The 20707-nt window shown below is 40.7% G+C and overlaps 1 protein-coding gene across 1 annotated transcript in view; it reads left to right on the forward strand.

Moving 5' to 3' along the window:
* The first annotated feature begins 1073 nt into the window (after positions 1 to 1073).
* The window catches only part of LOC126187536 (phenylalanine--tRNA ligase beta subunit), a 107198-nt gene continuing 87564 nt past the window's right edge, over positions 1074 to 20707 (forward strand). The window contains exon 1 of the mRNA XM_049928681.1: positions 1074 to 1253. Within this exon, the coding sequence (XP_049784638.1) occupies positions 1196 to 1253 (58 nt within the window). The 5' untranslated portion in view covers positions 1074 to 1195. The remainder of the gene's footprint in view (positions 1254 to 20707) is intronic.

Raw genomic sequence — 20707 nt, forward strand, 5'->3', positions numbered from 1 at the left:
TCATGATATACATGAGAAACAGCCGAATCTCCTTGATTCAGTAACGTAAGCTACAACTTAATGAGGGAGAAATACTTTCGAATATGTGCATGATTGCAGCTTACTCCACTGAAATCACGAAAATCTAAACACTTATTTCATGCATGAGAAAAATATATTTCTTTTGTTGTGCATATTATTACAGGCACTTTCCTTGACATGTAAGAACTTTTCAGGGAGCGTAATGTTTCGCGCAATGTTAAATCTTACTCGAGTTTTTAATACATACATTTTTTGTAAATGTAATTACTTTTGTTTCTAAAGTGAATGTGTTGAAGATTCTTGCCATTTGTGTCTTCGATGCAATGTCAATAATAAAATTGGTTTTATGGCTTTTGTTCTTTTATTATCACGTCTGTGTCTTTTTTCCTTCATCTACAGTTGTGGTAGCTTTACTGGTACGTTAAAAAAATGTAGTTCTTTCATTCCATCTATGTTCCAAATTCACTGATTTGACTGGAATTGTTGCGAAGAAAACTTAACGTTTCTGAGTAGATATATGACGCCTTTCAGAAAAACATCGTGTCTTCTGCTGTTTACCAGCAAATTTTGTTCTTACAGAACACGACCTTCCCCAGTAAATATCTGTAAGTTACAAGAATTTTTGCAAATTATTGCGCTGCAATGGTTTGTAAAAACCATTCTACACACCAAATTAAACATTTACATTTAAGTTGCGCTTTCACAAGATCACGCCGAACTTAATGATTTAATTTCCTGGTCGCTTGGCGCGTTCCAATCGCAGCGCGTAGCAAAAACGAGACGGAGTGTCGCGACTGTTACGTTAGATTGAGACAGTACTGTGACGTGATGTTACGGACTGTATGAATTAGCGCCTTTCATTTCTTGTTTGTACTAGACTTCCGACTCACTGTAAACTTATTACTAATGTAAAATTCATACCAGAAAGAAATATTAAAAATAATACGTTCTCTGATGGAAAATCAGTCAATTTGACACAACCGAAGTTTTCGTCTGCTACCTTGTGCCCACGCATACAAACACGGATTTCTTTCAATACGGAGCACTTTGGCAACTCTGTTGAAGACGCATCTTTGAATGATTAAATATTGTGACGTGCAGCTGAGCCATGTGGTCAGTGTAAATATAAACATTAACAGTAGTGGAAGAAAACTGTTTTCGAAGAAGGACGAAAATGCCAACAATCGGTATCAAACGCGACTGGCTCTTCGAAGCTCTTGGAGAGAAATACAGTAAGTAACAGCGAACGATAAAAATTTTCTGCTTGGAAATGTCAGTACCTTGGTCAATATTTTGCTAGCCACCGGTATGTCATTGACATGAAATCGGACGATTTGCGCCGCTCAGTATAACAGAACGGTTTTTTTCGAAGACATATTATATCTTGCTACTGTGACATCGAAGTAAGTGTGAGATATTTCAAGATGCATGAGTATTTCATACTCAGAATCAGTTATTTATTATTGTTCAACATAATGATTCACTCGTACCCCACAGATTACGTGTCGCTGGTTCATATCACAAATTATTTCTGTGCAAAAATGGTTTGTGTATTCTGTCGGTATTCGCCCACTAAAACCACATAAATTATAAATTGTCATAAGTCATTTGACTACCAGTGCTGAATGAAATTATACCTATCCATGCATTACGATCTTCGGCCGTATGCATCTTTGTTGTTCTTTCAAATCAACAACCCTCCAGTTTATTTACTTTCCTATTCAGGCACTCATTGTTTTGATCTGTGTTATATACAAAACCTCATTAACTTGTTTACTTATTTCGTTGTGTATTTGTTTAATTTTCCTTTCAGTGTGTTAACTGTTCGTTATCTTAATCATTCTGTCGATGATTTTCAAGTGTACTTTCAAAGTTTCCGTGTTATGTTGTTCCATTAGTTGTTGAAGTTTATTAATGTGTTTGTAGTAGTAAACTGTCATCAACATAATGATTATTGTTCAGGTACGTATGTTCCATTAACACTCAGTCCTTACTCTTTGCACCAGTTTCACTTGATAAGCTAGCCTACATGTGCCTTCTGGGATATGCCAAGTTGCAGAAATATAAATTTTCCTTTGGTCATTTCCTCTTCTTTCAAGACTTCTTTGTTTCTGCAGTGGTGTATCTTCCCCGCTTTCAGCAGTAATGTCATTTAATGAAGTGATGTTTGCGATTTCATCCATTCTACTATGTTGCACTAAAGTTGGCGTCCTTGTGTTTGTGTCTGCATTTGTATGTCACTATGATGTCATACTCCTGAAGCCTCAGTGCCCATCTCACCTTTCAACCCATCATGTACTTTGAGACAGTCAGCCAGCATAGGGATGATGGCCTGTCAAAAAGCTAAATGGTTTGCCAAATAAATTTTAGACTCATAGAGGATGTTTAGAGTTATGAAGGCAATTTTTTCATAGTCTGCATTGACAACCTTGATCTGCCAATAGCCTGTGTGGTTGTCCATAGTTAAGAAACTTCACTCCTTTCAATTAGTTCAGGCTATCGTCATTGCGCAGCAATGGATAATCTTTCTTCATGAGTTTTGTTGGTAGTTGATATAGAAATGCTATGTGCCATCCTGCTTCTTCATCAGGGCACAGGAGAGGACCACATACTCCCTCAAGATTCATTGATGTTATCTTACATCATCTTCTCCTCTTCCTTCCAGATTATTCATCGTTCAGTGGGTGACACATATGAGTGGTGACTAGTTGATGGATGATCCCCAGTATTGGTAGGATGTTTTACTGTGGGTTACTTGGTCTGTCTTTTTTCCATTCTGGATCTGAACGCATCCAAAAATTGACACAGAATGGCTATCTCTCACTGACGGTGTTCTTCGACCAGGCCAGATCTTATTGACAATTTGACAGTAGCATCCTCCCCTATGTTGTCTATAGTGGTAGTAGAGCATGATTCTTCATAGATGATACTAATCTGCCATTCCTGGACTGATTTGGCTATCCCTATGCACATACCCTTAGGAATGAGTTGTTGATGCTCATGACAATTGGTGATTCAAAGTTATTCTTGACCATCCACAGTAACTATGATAATCACTGGTTTGTAGGTTACCTTTGTGAGCCTCAGTAGTTTATTTACAGTTGACAAAAGCATCACAGTTCATCTGAGCACCTCGATTGGTGACTGGAATTCCTCCTGTTGAAGATTCGGGAGGACGAATGTTCAATCCCGCGTCCGGCCATCCTGATTTAGGTTTTCCGTGATTTCCCTAAATCGTTCCAGGCAAATGCCAGGATGGTTCCTTTCAAAGGGCACGGCCGACTTCCTTCCCTGTCCTTCCCTAATCCGATGAGACCGATGACCCTGCTGTCTGGTCTCCTTCCCCAAACAACCCAACACAACCCCTCCTGCTGATGGTGGGATAACAATGTCTTCAGTGGTAAAACCTAATGCAGAACAATCTTTGTTATGAGTCCTTATTGGAATAGTTTTGTCAATCTGGAGCTTAGACCTTCCTGCCTATAGCTGCTTGTGAAGCTTGCAAGAAGCGTCCCATCTAAGATAACATTATATCTACTTTCTGTTAAAATGAGAGATTCGAAGGGCTGTGTTCCGTCATCGATAGTTATTCATGCAGTACGGTTCCTGTCAGCTGGACATATTTCTCATTTGTGGCTTTCAGTACAGTCACTTTCACATCATGTAATACAGTCTTGTTTAGCTGATGACAATAAGCATCTGACATTACAGAAAAGGAAGCTCCTGAGTTGACTAGCACTCATACAGGTTGGCAATTGGTGACATTTCCTGACATCTTGGTGTCTGCCATCATGAAGAGTTTGCATCTGTGCTGCCACACCTCCGTAGATGGTTGCCTTGTTCAGTTTCCTGAAGTCAGTGGCTAGGTGAGTGGCTGGTACCTCTGCACGGCAACCTGTTGAAGAGCGATCTTATCCAGGGTACAGTAATAGGCTTTGTCACAGGTTGACTGTAATTGTCTGTAGATATCTGGCGTTAATAAGACTGATCTCTGGCGGTATAATAGTTGTGGAAAATTCGTTTTCTTTATATGCGGTAGCATACAGTGTTTCCTGGGGTCCATAGTGGAAATGTACCTGCTTGTTGTCCTCTGGCCTCTAAATGTCTGTTCTTCTGTGGGCCATAATACTTGGCAGAGGAGTTGGTTGCAGTTGCATTGGTTGGATGTTTGTTTGTTGTTTGATAGTTGCAGCTTAAACTCAAGTAGGCAGAATCCATTCTTCATGGAACATTCGACTAATTATGAACATTGGTGCTAATGATCAATAAGCCTATTCTTTGATGCATCGAGTTGACATTCATGGCTGTTGGCTCGTATGTACTCAATCTGACACTTCTGGTTGCCATACAGTGCTGTATCTCTTCTCCCACTATCTGGTGTATGGGAGAGGTGAGCTCATGGACCACCAACTGCCATAGTGACCACATTCAGCAGATGGTCATACCTCTTCCATCCAGCTCTTTTTCTGGTGTCTTTCTTCTTTTTAGTGACACCACTTAATGAATTCCTCTGTTGTTGACGTCCTTTGCCAAAGAGCTTAAGTACATATCTTCTGTGACCCCTTTTAATCGGCTGTGAGATTTTGTCAGTGTCTGTCGTATTCGTGATGTGGTATAGGACCAAAACATTCTGTGTGTACAACTGTTTCATTTTCCAAAGACGGGACCTGTTCTTTAATTTCTTGTTAACTAAGGAAACTTGCTGTTGATTGTCATGAAACATTTTCTTCAGTTCAGCCCGGAATTTGTCCCAGCTATTGAGCTTCCCTTCGTTGTTTGTGAACCACTGATGGTGTGAGCCATTAAAATTAAAGTACACATTTTCTGAACACACTGTGTTGTCTCACCAGTTGTATTTGGCAATTCAGTCGAATCCTTTCAACCATCTTGTTGGTTCCTGACCAGCCTTTCCAGAGAACACTAATGGATGCCTGATTTGCAGCTGACTTACTGCTGGTTTGGAATTCACCTGTCTCCTGAATATATAGATCTGAGGAACATGTTATGCTTGCATTCTGTTTCTTGTCCATGTAGGTGATGGTTTTTCCATTGCCTAGTTGGAGTCATGGTGATGTAGGTGTTCTGAAGTACCCGGTATCTACACCGAACTACATCATGTCAAAACGGCAATCAAGTCTAAATCTGAAGGCAAAGTCATCATTGAAGTAGAACACTTTAGAGCTCAAAGCATGTTGATTACTGACGCCATTGTATAGCAAGAACAGAACTGACCTCCTGGATGGAGAATGATGCTGTTTATAAAAACATCGTCCAATATTCCAGAATATGTAAAAAATACAACATATGATATTTCAAGAACCTTCCAGAAGTGATAAATACTAAATAACAAATAATTGCAGTTGGTCTGGTATCAACTGGCAACCTGCAGGGTGCCAGCCAGCAGTGCTAACTGATACGCCATGCTGCATGTATCACATCTTGCAACAATATTTTCAGTGTAATATAAGTGCTACAGAGCTTCCAGTGGCAGCAGATATTCTTCCATAATCATGAAGCCAAGTCAGGAGACAGCTCTTATGAGAGAAATGCCATACTATCAGTAGGAGGAAGGAGATAATCAGTGAGAATACCTGTATTGCAGTCGAAGGTCATCAACAACAAGACAAAGGAAGAAGGGGAAGAGGAGAGATTTCTGAAACCGATGTCAACACTTCAGCAGTATTTGAATGGTTACAGCAGTAACATAGAAGAGTGTAAGATACTAGCACAGTTGAAGTCTGTCTTCATGTATTTACAGCGCACACTTTGAGCCTTCAGATTCCTCATTTGTTAGCCTATATGAGGTTTATAGGAATAATGACCTCAGTAGTGAAAAGACAAATCATAGAGTATTGTTATCTTCATGTGAATCTCACCACACTTAGCACTTGACTACAAGCTATGGCTGTATCACTACATATTTTACATCTAATAACAGTATGCTGTGTTTACTTGCCCCATCATATTGATAGTGAAGTGCACACAGACTTCATTCAAGAACTTCTCCAACAATTTCTCATATTTGGATATGTTAGAACTCAATGTACTTTGAGGCTCTTCCACCACCCACAGCCAGAGTCAAGTTTTAGAAAACCTGCTTCTGTTGGGAGACTTGTCTTCTAACTGCTGGTAAAATGAGACATTTCAGCACTGCGTGGGGATCATTCTCCATCATAGGGACTTCACAACCTACCTTTGCTGATGCTGCTTATGAGAAGTAATACTGACTTAAAGTCTAGTGACCAGTTCCTTGTTCTTATTCTCCCAAAACAAGGGGCAGTATCTAACTCGGAGAGCAGTGACAGCAGCAAAAATAGGTATTCGGGGAAGCTAACTGGATGCTGTACAGCCAGCTGCCTGTGATGAACATCATGGCAGTATTTAGAGTGGGTCTACTGTGTGACATAGATCTTCCACAAAGCTACTGATGCAGCCATCCTGAAATCAGGGTCTTATTTTAGGAGACAGCCAGTTCTGTGGTGAAACAGCAATTGCCAGTGAACACTGAGTAGCAGGAGAGTGTTGCTGTGAAGACTCAGAAACAGTACATCTGCAATATTTTGAGTAAAGAGAAAGGCTAAAGCTGCCATAATGATTGGCCTTTAGTAGACATGGTTCTGTTGGAGGTGGTATGCCTTAACTTTCCTCTCACCTAACCAGTTATAGGGGGACCTACTGCTTAACATGGATTCCGAACCACAGAGCCGGTCAGCATTTTTCACTTGAACAGACATCGATAAAGATAAAAGAAGTGATAAGTGACAAAGTAAATATCTTCGGTGTGACTGGCGATTGAACACAAGACCTTTGGTTGATTAGTTAGTTCATAACTTTGTTAGTTATTTAGTTAGTGAATTACATGTTCCATAGATCGTTTGAATGTTTCTTTTATTTAAATGATGTGGAATGAGTCGGTTTACAGGTATACTTGATGCATGATTATCGTTAAGATTAAAGAACATATTAATCTGCATTAATAACTGGATCCACAGCTACCAGTTTTACTACTGAGTCAGTTTTTAGTAGCTGAGGCTAAATCCAGTAAGACTGAAGAGGCCAAAACCATATTAATAACTGGAGCCATAGTCTGTCACTATTACTACTGAGTCAGTTTTGAGTAAATCAAAGAAGATTAAAGAGACCAAAACATTGATGTATGTGGTGTATAAACTGTCCCACTTCCTCAACAAAAGCATGCTAACCAGTAAGGAGGATTTCTGGGAGAGTATGATTGTCTACTCACTGCTGTACAACTTTCTATTTTGCACTACAGAAGTTATTGCCCAGACGGTGATAGAACCATCAGATCAGCTATACCAGCTGAAGTCCCAATGATACCTTATCTGGTATAGATATGCATTTCTGCACTCAACATTACTGGTGTAGGTCTGTTCAGTAGCCCTTGATGAGTAGTAATCGGCTCAAATCCAGGTGGTGGCAGGAAGTTTCATCTTGTATTTGGCCATCAAAGTGAGGAGAAGTAGTGATGTAAGATTCTTGATCAGCAGGCTTTGTTCCAGTATCTTGCATTGAAGTCCATACATCTCTGCAGTGTACAATAAAGTGCTTGACACTCTTGATGGTGGTCCATCTTTGGGATGGATATGTTAATCTTGGAGGCCCACTTGTTTCCGGCCTAGAGGAGTAGACTGTGTGTCGGCACTGGGTTTCACCCTACCCTTTCTCTTATCAATAACAACACAAACTTGACTCTACACTATATACATACATCCATTACTGTCATGTACACTCATCTGATACACATTCATTACTGTCATTTGAATTCATCTGATACTTTTAAACACAACTTTCATACTTTCATGTATGGGGAAGAAAACACTTTCCAATTAGGTGGCTGAACAACTTCTCATCATCTCCGAGCCAACAATGTTGTGTGACTCTAACTTCTTTGTAACAAATAAGATTCAATACAGCATAAAATGATTAAGAAAGAGGGGGAAAAGGCATTTACACATATAATGAAAAGATAATATTTTTTATTTATTTATTCGAGTGAACTTATACATTGCAATAAATAAATTAAAAATTACAGTAAACTTTTAAAAACCTAAAAAAAGGAGCAGAATGTCTATTTTGTTCATTGCACTTTTTTTTTTAATTGCAGATGTAGGTCACCATTGGACAGTCATGCCATGTCCATTAAGCAAAAAGAATGTGATTCATAATTAATTCTAGTTTAATGAGACTGCTACTGAGAATTGCTTCATGTGGGCAATTTTACAGTAGGCACAGCTCAGATGGAGTTTTGTACCGTGCCACATGGACTGAAAGTTTGATGACATCTCACCACTTTCCTGGTGTACATGTCACCATCTGTGCTTTTCTGTGTAACAAGTATGTGCTCTAAAAGATGCTTCTGCTACTGAATAGATTGACTCTTATTCAAATAATATACTGGAATGCAGATGGGTGACGTCTTCAGCAATTGCTGATGTTTTGACATGTGCACATCCAGTCATTTTAAAGTCACAAATGCAGTCTCCTAAGTTATTTGAAAATTTTATACATCGTGAGATTCTCAAGTTTTTCACTGAGTGGTTCTTATCTGCAAGTCATGTGTCTTCAGTGTTTTCGGGTCACATCAGTTGGCACCGGCAGAGTTTCAGACAGAATGTTCCAGTGGGTCTCAAAAGGAATCACAGTGTTGTCCAAGAAGGTCTCAAAATGTCTCCTTGCTCTCTGCCCATGAGCTTATAAGAGCACGGTGCCTACCACTTTCTCCTGTCTCGGAGTGTCAAATCAGGATTGTTCATGCATTTGGGCAGAATTGTTTCATTATTACTGTTGTTCTTTCTTCTCCAGTCTTTTTCCTCTCACTATCAACATATGCAGAAAGTATTCCCAACTTCACTAAACTGCTTCCACATTCTTTATGTTTTTTTTCTCCTGCTGAAGACTGGAAGTCAGATTCCTGTGGCAATTACTTGCTTGAAGCTAGTGATCCATCCCTTTGAAGTTTGAAAGCCCTGCTGCCCAGCTTATTGCAAACGTCTGCCACCACTGTTACACCTTGTGTCTATTTCTGAAGACTGCGTTGAATTAACATGAAAATCAGCTTATAGGATTTTAAGTTGTTATATGACATATGGCTAATCACGGCCAGAGTGTGGCTGACTGTTTCATTGCTTGAATCTCCTTGTTAATTGTTGGAGTGTTGTACTTGTGATTGACAGTTATTGGTTGTGAGGAGAGGAATTTTAATTATGTACTGTGGCATTCACTGCACAGACCCATTCATTACAAGTATGATGCACCTCCACAGCCTGTGATCAAAAGAGCTCAGCTTGCTGCTTTTAGCAGAAATTAGACTGATGCTACCCATTATTTTGACTCAAGGAAAGGAAGCCATTTTAAGAATGTGCCCTGAAATAGAGTATTTGTACTCGAAACACATTCTTCTCTACAGTCTACCACCACCCTTATAAAGAATGTTCTATGAGAATATACAGTTGTTGTAGAAATTTACAGTATTCTAAATGTCAGCAAAGGTATTGCAGCGTGCAAAGAATTTATGCACACCCCAGCGGCAGAGGAGGAGGAGGACTGGGTAGGAAGAGTGGGTAGGTAGTAGTAGTACCATATGCACACATGCATTTAATGGCTCAAGTAAACAAATAGTAGGAAAGACAGCAGCTTTTACTCTTAACTTTGACTGTTCAACATTGGCAGAATACCATAAAGGAGGGTTTACCTATCAAAGTAATAACCCTCTGTCTCAGATCCCACACATTGTTGCAATTATCAGAAGTCCAGACACACAGCAATTGAATATGGAGACAAAGGAATATGTGGAAAATGTGAATCAATTGCACATTAGCCGGGAACACCCCGTCTGTTTTGTGTTAATTTCTCTGATAGTTGCTCAGTGTGGAGCAAGGACTGTATTGCATTTGCTTGGAAGCAAAAAAATTAAGGATTGAAAATCATTGAACAAATACATCATGTTAAAGCATGGAAGGCATTTAAAGCAGTTCAGTCTGTAGTGTAACCTACGTCATTTACCTTGACACTCAAGTAAATCTTCGCAAAGGCATATAGTGCCACATAGACAGAAATTGAATATTGCTGTAAATACTACCTGTATGACCTACAACAGAAATTCCACACTTCCCAGCAAGGAATTTAGAAACCACCATAATTAAAACAAAAGTTAACATTAAGTATAAAAAGCGTCTGGTGTGGAATCACCACCTTATGCCAGCTCAAGTATTGCTATGTTAACTTGTACCACCTCTCTCTAAACAAAGAAAGTGTTGGCCAGGAAACGTAAACATAAAAAGGGTGAGAACAAGCTAGCAGGAATCTACAGTAGACAGATGCAGCTACAAAATGGAACTTGATGTGCATAACATGGAATCATTAAATGTTGAAAGCACTTTCTTCCAACACTGTAGACTCACCATCTAGACAGCTTTCATTATGCATTAAAATGTAAATGGATTCAGAATGTCGGTGGGAGCATTGAAACTCTTTGCTCGTGGAAGACCATTATACATGTGTCTCTGGGAGGCACAGTTTAAAGATACTCATCTACAAATTATATGGGGATAAAATCTTCACAAAATGAATGAGCTGGGTGGTGATAGTGCCAAAGATGGAATTGTTGTGTTTGCTAATGACACCTACCACATCTCACCAATCTTTCTCTCTTGCTTGCACAAACACATGTCCCTCCTGTGACACCCCTCCCCCTGCCCTCCACAAACCTGTGTTAATACACTAACAACTACCCTCTTATATTATTTAGTTCCTACTTGCACTAGAGAACCAACTAGTCACTCACTACTGGAATGTGTACCGAAATAAAGAGATATTTTAGTGTGTCACAAATTGGCTGGTCAATCCAGTATTTGTCTGTGACTAATAGACCTTTGTTATCATTTTGTTTGTATTTGAAATGTTTATTTATTTGAATCAAAAGCAAATTCAGTATATCATAATTATGATTAAAAACAAAAGAGAGAAATAATTACTAAGCTACACTATTGTTACCCAAAATCTTGCAACATCAGTTTTACAGAACCACACAATCACTTGAGAATGGTGTAGAAGACTGAAACTAGTTGTGACCAAATAAAATTAATATAGCAAAAGTGCAAAATGTCACAGTCTTTTAATAAATTCATTGCCTTGGTACCCACTACGAAAAAAAGAACCACACATCAGTTATACTTGGAGTCACGAGCAGGTCATCATCTTCTGTGCAAGACACAGGGAATAGCTGACAGACCAGTATGTGTTCCATGGTGTGTTCGTCTCCATAGTCACTTTTGGTGGTATCCACAGAGAAGTACCATTTCTGGAGGCTAGTCCTGGATCTTCCAATTCCAGACTGAAGCCAGTTGAGTGGCCTCCACGTGATCCAGCTCTGTTCATATCCAGGTGGGATGGTCTCTTAAGGAGGTGGTCAGGTTCACTTATTCTGGAATCAAGAAATGCACATTTTTTTCCCCCATGTTGTAGCTGCCGTTTGCAATACTAAATTAGTCTTGATGTAACTTTTTATGGATCTCAGATTTCAGGCTACTGGAATGTATCTGTATAATTGATGGTTTTGTTGATAAACCTGATTGTTCTTTCCACATTAGCAGCTACTTCATTACAAATATCTGGTGGCTCCATGCCTGCGAACTTGTAAAGTTTTACAAATCGCATAGGTTCCAAACATCCTATAGTAAGTGTACATATTTTGTTTATTGCCCTGCTGATTTGGTCAAGAGACTTTTTTTTCTTTACTTTCCAAGCACCAATATTATCAGTGTGCTCAAATACTTGCTGATGTATGAACATTGTTTTATCTGAATTGTCCTTAATCACCTGTGTCATTCACCTCTTGCTGTGGGCTCCACATTGTGGAATGGAAAATATTGAAATTCCATCCAGACATTCCTTTGGGAAAAAAGTGCAGCTGGTTTATGTTCATGGAATGCTGTAATGCAGTCACATTAATATCATCAGAAATGAAAGTGGTTGACTGAAGAAAAGTTTTACCACAAAAGGCTCAGCTACAAACAACAAACCCAAAATGTAGTTGTTTTATAATGTACCTGCTAATTTCCTTTTTTAATATTGTTCTATTGTAATAGCACCTTTTGAAACAGAAGTAAATTAAATTTTCTTCTTTCATTTTTGAAGTGGCACCTTTTTATTTTTTTTTCTATCTACGGTGGTGGTGAAAATCCTTGGTGGAACTGCAGTGTCAGAAAAGTGAAACTGGTCTGGACCATATAGCAATGCACATAAATGTATGTGTATTCCGTAACAAAACAACGGAAATTCCAAGATAGAATAACAAAAATATTATTAAAAGGGCAAATTGCTTCTCAGAACATAAATGAGGTGTTGGTCACAGGCAGGCACTATGAAGAGATTGCTAAACATTTAAGCTTTTGGACAAAATGTCCTTCTTCAGAAATAGAACACACAAGCACAATTAATACATATGGCTGTTGTCTGTGGCCGCTGTGGCCCAACTTCGACTGCATCTGACCATCTGACAAGAGCAGCAGTCAGGGGTATGTGGGGGGTGGGATATCAGGGGAGGGGTGGGAGAAGATGTGCTGCCTGTGACGGTGTGCAAGGACATGGTGGGGACAGGACAGGACTGGAAAGTGCAGCCAGGTGGCTGTGCTGGGGAGGGGAGCGGAAAAGGAAGAGGAGAGAAGTAAAGAATTGCAAAATACAGTAGGTGCATTGGCAGAATAGAAGGCATATAATAATTGAGCAGGAACAAAGAAGGGGATAGATAATTGGAGGACGAGGGCTAATGAATGCTGAATCCAGGGATTATGGGAACGATGGGTAACGTGTACGGAGGGTTCCCATCTGCACCATTCAGAAATGGTGGCATTGGTAAGGAGGATCCAGATGGCACAGGCTATGAAGCAGTCATGGAAGGAAGTGCATCTGTTGGGCAGCATGTTCAGCAACTGGGTGGTCCAGCTGTCTCCTGGTCAACGTTTGGCAGTGGTCTTAACATGCAGACAGACCGCTTGTTGATAGACATGACTACATAGAATACAGTACAGTGGTTGCAGCTTAGTGTGTTGATCACATGGCAGCTTTCACAGGAAGCCCTGCCTTGAATGGGATAGGAGATACCTGTGACTGAACTGGAGTAGATGATAGTGGGAGTGCGTTTGGATCAGGTCTTGCATCTAGGTATATTGCAAGGATATGAGTCAAGGGGTTGGGAACAGGCATGGTGCAGGAGTGGATAAGTATATTGCCTAAGTTTGGTGGGTGGTGAAATATTGTTGTGGGAGGGATTTTGACAATAGTGGATAGGATATTCCTCATTTCAAGGAAAGACAAGATATAGTTGAAATCGTGGCAGAGACTGTAATTCAGGCTCTAGTTGTATATGGTACTGAGATATGAAATAAATGCTCCTCTGTGGCCAGGCAGTGGGTATTTGGAAAGTGGTAAGGTTACTGGAGAGACAAGGCATGGGAAATCTGTTTCTAAACAAGGTTGGGAGGGTAATTTTGGTCTGTAGAGGCCTCAGTGAGACCATTGGCATATTTGGAGACAAACTGTTGGTTACTACAGATGCGATGATCACAAATGGCTAGGCTGTATGGAAGGCACTTGTTGGTATGGAATGGGTTCTAGTTGTCAAAGTGGAGGTATAGGTGGTGGTTCATATGTTTGATGTGGATGGAAGCACTGATGTAGCCATCCTTGAGGTTTGGGTCAACATTGAGGAAGGTAGGATGTTTGGTTGAAGAGCATCAGGTTAAGTGAGCTGGGGAGAAGGTTTTCAGGTTTTGCAGGAAGTGGATATGGTGTCCTCACTGTCAGTCCAGATCACAAAAATGTCATCGGTGGATCTGAACCATGTGAGGCATTTGGTATTTTGGGTGATTAGGGAGCATTTCTGTGATAGCCCATGAATAGGTTGGTATAGGATGTTGCCATACAGGTGTTCGTTGCTGTATCATGGATTTGTTTGTAGGTCACCAAAAAGGAGGTTCTATGTTTTTAGTTAGTTGGTCTTTAGGAAAGGTTGTGTAAAATAGCAGCAAATCCACTGCCGTTGGGGATGTTAGTGTAGAGGAAGGTAGCATTGACAGTGACGGGCAGAGTGGCATGTGGTAAAGGAACAGGAGCTGTAGAGAGTCAGTGAATGAAATGATTGGTATCTTGTATAAAGGAGAATAGGTTACGATTCATAGGTTGAGGATGTTGGTCCACAAGAGCAGAGATTCTCTTTGTGGGGACACAGCAACTGGCCACAATGGGGTCTCTTGGGTTGTTGGCTGTATGGACATTGCGAAGCATGTAGAAGGTAGGAGTATGGAGAGGGGGGTGGGGTGGAGAGGGGGGAGGGGGGGGTCCTGGGATGACCTAAGGATTTCAAGAGGGTCTGGAGAGTCTGCTGGATTTCTGGAATGGGATAGTGTGGTATGGTTTGTAGGTGGACATATCTCTGCCAGGTAACCCCTGCAGTTCATAACCACAGTTGCACAATCTTTGTTGGGAGGTAGGATTGTAATGTCGGGATCAGTTTTTAGGTCGTGAATTGAGGTTTTTTTTTCTGCAGGTGTAAAGTTTGTTTCCACATTGAATGATTTGGGGAATGATTATGAGGCAAGCTTTGAGGTTAGGAAATTCTGGAATGTTGAAGGGGGTAATTTGGGGACAGTGTGAATGGATCGTGGTTGGTTGGAGGAATGAACTGTCAGTCAGGGTTCAGTATTGGTTTTATTATGCTGCTTGGTCAGGTCTGTGGTGAAAAAGTGTTTTCACTGTAGAGACCTGGAGAAGGAGAGAAGGTCTTTAATAAGTCCAGCATGATTGGATTTGGGAGTGGGGTGAAAGCGTATGTGGGAGAGGTTTGGTGGAGGAACCCGTAATACAGCAATGCGCACCCACATGGCACCATCCTATGCCAACCCTTTCATGGGCCATGTAGAGCACCCAGAGTCCCAAACCCCTCACCTGGTTTGATTTATTGATGGCATCTTTGTGATTTGGACTGAGGGTGATGACACCATATTCATTTTCCTACAGAACTTCAACACCTGCCGAGTTCGCTTAACCTGGTCCTCATCAAACCAGCTAGACATCTTCCTTGATGTTGACCTAAACCTCAAGGGTGGCAGCATCAGTTCCTCTGTCGAAATCAAAACCATCCAACAACCAGCAGTATTCCCACTTTGGTAGCTGCCACCCATTCCATACCAAGAAGTCTCTTCCACACAGCCTAGCCACCTCTGGTTGTCACGTCTGTACTGATAAGTATTTTGTCTCCAAATAAGCCAAGGGTCGCGCTGAGGTCTTCGCAGACCAAAATTACCCTCCCAACATTGTTCAGAAACAGATCTGTTGTGCCTTGTCTCACCAATCACCTCCCACATATCAACTTTCCAGCCACAAAGGAGCACTCCTCTCGTGACTCAGTATGACCCAGGTCTGGAGCAATTGAATCGTATATTCTGTCTGGGTTTCAACTATCTCTTGTTGTATACTGAAATGAAGAACATCCTACCCACTATTATACCTGCCCCTCCTGCAGTGTTATTCCACTGCTCACCAAATCTATGCAGTATCTTTGTTCATACATACTGTAGCCCTGCTCCTAACCCCTTTGCCTCATGGCTTACATATCCACAACAGATGTAGATGCAAGACCTGTTCCTTACATCCTCACCCTATCACTTACACCAATACAGTCACAGGCACACCTATCCCATCAAAGGCAGGGCTACCTGTGCAAGCAACCATGTGATCTACGGGCTAAGCTGCAACCACTGTCCTGCTTTCTTAGTGGGCTTGACAACTAACAAGTTTTCTGTCCACATGAATGACCACTATGGTAACCAAGAGACACCTGAACCACCCAGTTACTGAATGTACTGCCCAACTCTGCTCCTTACAGCCTCCTGACTGCATCTTGCAGCCCTATCCTTTCCCTGTGTCCCTGCATGCCCTCACAGGTAGCACAGCTACTTCCCCTCACTCCTATCCTGCTACCCCTCCCCCTCCCTGTCCCTTTACTCATCCCTGTCCCCTTACTCATCCCTTGGCATTTCCTTACCTTACCGCCCTCTCCTGATTGGTGCTCATGTCAGCTGCAGTCACAGTCAGCAGACGGACCACGGTGGCTGGAGACAGTGGCCATGTATGGGTGAATTGTACTTTTGTGTTGTATGTTTGAAGAAGGATATTCCATTCTGTCTGAAAGCTTAAATGTTCAGCTGTCTTTAGAGTGTGCCTGTCTGCAACTCAATGCCTTGTCCGTGGTGAGTAGGGATTGATCTTTTTCATTATATTGTTGTATTCTGTAACTTGTTAGTTCTAAGAAGGGCATCATCCAAAATCTTCAGCAAATTTTCAGTTTTGTTTATGTGCCCATTGGCCACCCAATGCCACAACTACACAATGAGTTGTGACATTTACCTTCCTTTATTTTCTTGTGATATCCTAAACATAAATTAATCTAACAAGCAACCAAGCAATATGGAAACAAAAGTCAATTGACTTCATATTTTTATTTGTACATGGGTATCTACATGTACACCACATTAAATGGTAAACCTGTTTTCAATAAACCACATCTGAACAGTCTTGGAAGGCCCACGTACTGACTGACCACTGTGAAGAATGTTTGTTTGAATGCCTCTGTGCATGCAGTAATTATGCTAATCTTATCTTCACGATTCCTAGGTAAGCGATATGTAGGGGGTTGTAGTATATTCCGTAAAGTAGTCATTTAAAGCCAGTTCTTGAAACTTCGTTGATAGACTTTCTTGGGACAGTTTACATCTGTTTTCAAGAGTCATTCAGTTCAGTTCCTTCAGTATTTCTGTGACACTCTCCCACAGATTAAACAAACCTGTGACCATTCTTGCTGCCCTTCTCTGTGTATATTCAATATCCCCTGCTAGACCTGTTAGGTACGGGTCCCACACACTTGAACAGCATTCCAAAACCAGTTGCATGAGTGATTTGTAAGCAATTTCCTTTGTAGATTGATTCCAGTTCCCCAGTATTCTACCAAAAATCAAAGTCTGCCACCTACTTTACCCATGACTGAATCTATGTGATCATTCCATTTCATATCCGTGCAAAGTGTTACACCCAGGAATTTCTATGAGTTGGTCGATTCCAGCAGTGACTCACTGATATTATAGTCATAGGGGGCCACATTTTTTTTTTTTTATTTTGTGAAGTGCAAAATTTTACATATCTGAACATTTAAAGCAAGTTGCCAGTCTCTGCACCACTTTGGAATCTTAGCAAGATCTGACTGAATATTTATGCAGCTTCTTTCAGATACTACTTCATTATAGATAACTGCGTCATCTGCAAAAAGTCTGATTTTACTATTGATATTGTTTTCAAGGTCATTAATATACACTATGAAGAGCAAAGGTCCCAGCACACTTCTGTGGGGCACACCCAAAGTTATTTCTACATATGACAATTAGACTCCATCCAAGATAAGATGTGGCATCCTCCCTAACAAAAAGTCCTAAATCCAATCACAAATTTCACTTGACACCCCATGAAAACTGACAACCTGTTTCCAGTACAGAATCTAAATGATACAGGATGAAGAATTATTTTCATTTATCGAAATATAATAAAATGACCAGCAGTGATGTAATAAAATACTGATAAGCTCAAAGAGCATAATTGGTCCATATAGTGTTAAACTAGAAATCTTGTAGTGATGAATCCATAATTTTAAACTCACTCACATTTGATGGCCTTGTATGCAGTTGTTCTCCAATTATCCATATTATAATCCAAAGGTCACATACCTTCCAAGTGTTCCATTCATTATATACTATGTTTCTTTGTCATATGTTGTCCATCATATCTTCTGATGTATTTCAAGTTTGAAAACAATTTAAGATGTTTTGGTTGCACCACACAATTTTCCCCACCTTTCAAGTACTGTTTCTGCACCATAACTTCTTCTTAATAAGCCACAATAATACTTACCTCTGAGAATAATCTAACCACCCAGCACAAGCACATTTATTTCTAATGAAATTGTATTTGAATTATAACACAAAATCATATAAATTATATTCAAATTTTAGCGTAAAATGGCATAACATAGAGTAGGCCATATTCTGTTGACAGTAAACATTGTCTAATATTAAATAATACTTGTGATACATAGTGATTAAGAGTTACATTTTATTGTGAACAAGTTAGCAGATATTGCAGTTAAGTGAGTTTTGAGTTCTTATTTTAAGCAGAAATAATTAAGTTTTATATTATGTCATACACACGTCAAAAGAAGTTTTGCATCACCCTGGTTCCCAGAATCCCTGAAGATAACCGTTGACTGTGAATATTGTATCACAGACACAGTCCCTTTGACTGTTCAGAGATGTCACTAAACCCACCCAAAGATTAAAACAACCATGCATGAGCAGCACCTTATTAGATGGAGGTGGTCCGACAGCTGATCAGTTCCAGTCATTCCACCAGGAAGGAGGTACACAGCTTGTGTTGTCTGTAGTTCAACCATGCATAGATTGTAAATATCTGGGTACAATTGTGTCTGCACTGTTACTTTGTGACAGGAAGGGCTCTCAACAAGGGAACTGTCCAGGTGTCTCGGAGTGAACCAAAGCGATGTTGTTCGGACATGGGAGGTACGGAGAGACAGGAGCTGTCTGACATGCCTTGCTCAGGCTGTCCAAGGGCTACTACTCCTTAAACAGTTGAGCAGGCTCTTGCGATGTATGCAATCATAGGCCTTCTTAAAATCAACGAATAAAATATGCAAATCTTTACCATATTCACCCAATTTCTCAGTGAGCTGCCGGAGACTGAAGATGTGATCTACTGTTGACCTTCCTGGCCGGAAACCTCCCTGGTACTCCCCAATCACCGATTCTGCCACTGGCTGAATTCTATGTGTGAGGCAATTAGACAGGATCTTATAGCAGACGTTAATCAGGGCGATTCCTTGATAGTTGTCACATTTCAGTTTGTCACCCTTTATATGTATTGGACAAATCAGAGCTGTTTTCCATTCTCCTGGTAGTTCTTCTTTGGTCCATATTGCCTGTATCAGTTGGTGAATTTTTTCTGCAAGTTTCTCTCCTCCTGCCAGGATCATTGAAGCCTGTATTCCATCTTCACCTGCACTCTTATTCTGCTTAAGGTGTTTGATTCTGGTTTTTATCTCATCCAGGGTAGGTGGGGGATAGTCTGCATCAGCTGTAATTGGGTATTGGAAATAAAACTGCAGTCTGGGTTCATCACAATTTAGCAGCTGTCAAAAGTACTCTTTCCATCTTTCAGCTATGTCCCTATCGTTCGTCAGGATCTTATCTTGGGAATCTTTAACAAATTTCTGCTTGGCCTGGTGACCTTTGTAGAGGTATGCACCTTCAGAAACATTTCCCTAATCTTTTGTCCTCTGAAGTCTGTTTATGCTTCAATTTTGATAACATTTATGTATTTCCTCTTTGCTCTTCTCAGAGTTGCTTGTGTAGTCTTTCGGACCTCCTCAAATTGTGCTTTGCCCAGTGCCAGATTTGTCCCCTTCAGCCACTTGCTCCTGGCTTCCGTCCTCCTTTCCAGGGCATCTGCACATTCCTTTCCAAACCTGATCTTCTTGCCTACTGTGTTTTCCATGAGTGTTTCCTTTACTGTATCCCTAACTGAGCTCTGGATGTCTCCCCACATTAGTTCAAGGTCCTGATTCGCATCCATTTCACTGAGTGCTTCGAAGCGGTTACTAAGTTGCGACTGGTATTCGGTCTTTGTTGCTTCATCTTTAAGTTTCTCTACATGGTATCTTTCCACTCTTTTTAACTTAGGTCCCATTCTTCCTTTACACTGTATGTTTAACAGGACGCCGACGAGGAATGATCACTCCCACCTTCGGCACCCCGTGCTGTCTTAACATCTAACACCCATCTCTTGGCTCTGAGATCAGTGGCAACATGGTCTATTTGATTTATAGTTCTCCATCTGGTGACACCCAGGTTCCTTTATGTATGTTTTTCCGCTGGAAGTTTGTGCTGGAGATGAACAACCCTAATGATGTAGTGAAGCTGATAAACCTAACCCCATTGTCATTGCTTAGGTTGTGTAGACTGTGCCTTCCTGTTGTGTCTTGGAATATTTGTTCTTACCCAACCTTGGCATTCGTATCACCAAGGAGGATCCTCAGTTCTCCATTTGGTATAGCGTCCATCACTGCCTCTAGCTGTGCATAGAACTTGTTTTTCACTTCACTTTCGCTCTCCTCCGCGGGAGCATGACCGTTCACAAAAGTCGCCTTAATATGCTTTACATCCAGTGTTAGAACAGATATTCTTGGGTTGACTGAAACGAACTCTGAAGCATTAGTGGCCAAAGTCTTACTGATGCAGAAACCAGTGCCTAACAGATGACCTCGTTCACAGGCTCCATACAGAATAGTACAGTTTTCAACATCAGTGCTGTTAGCATCCTCCCACCGGATTTCTTGCAGTGCAACTAGGTCTAGTTCATACCTCTGAATTTCTTTGACAACACTGATTGCAGCTCCTGTCTTGTACAGACTCCTTACATTCCACATTCCAAATCGTATACCGTTTCTTTGCCATTGACGTCGTCTATTTTTGTCAGTAATGTTCTGAGGCTTACTTGTAGTATTGAAAGCATGTTTAATTTTTTACGAAGAGAGGGCGCTGGCCTCCCA

Source organism: Schistocerca cancellata, chromosome 1, assembly GCF_023864275.1.
Source record: "Schistocerca cancellata isolate TAMUIC-IGC-003103 chromosome 1, iqSchCanc2.1, whole genome shotgun sequence".
Classification (NCBI taxonomy): domain Eukaryota; kingdom Metazoa; phylum Arthropoda; class Insecta; order Orthoptera; family Acrididae; genus Schistocerca; species Schistocerca cancellata.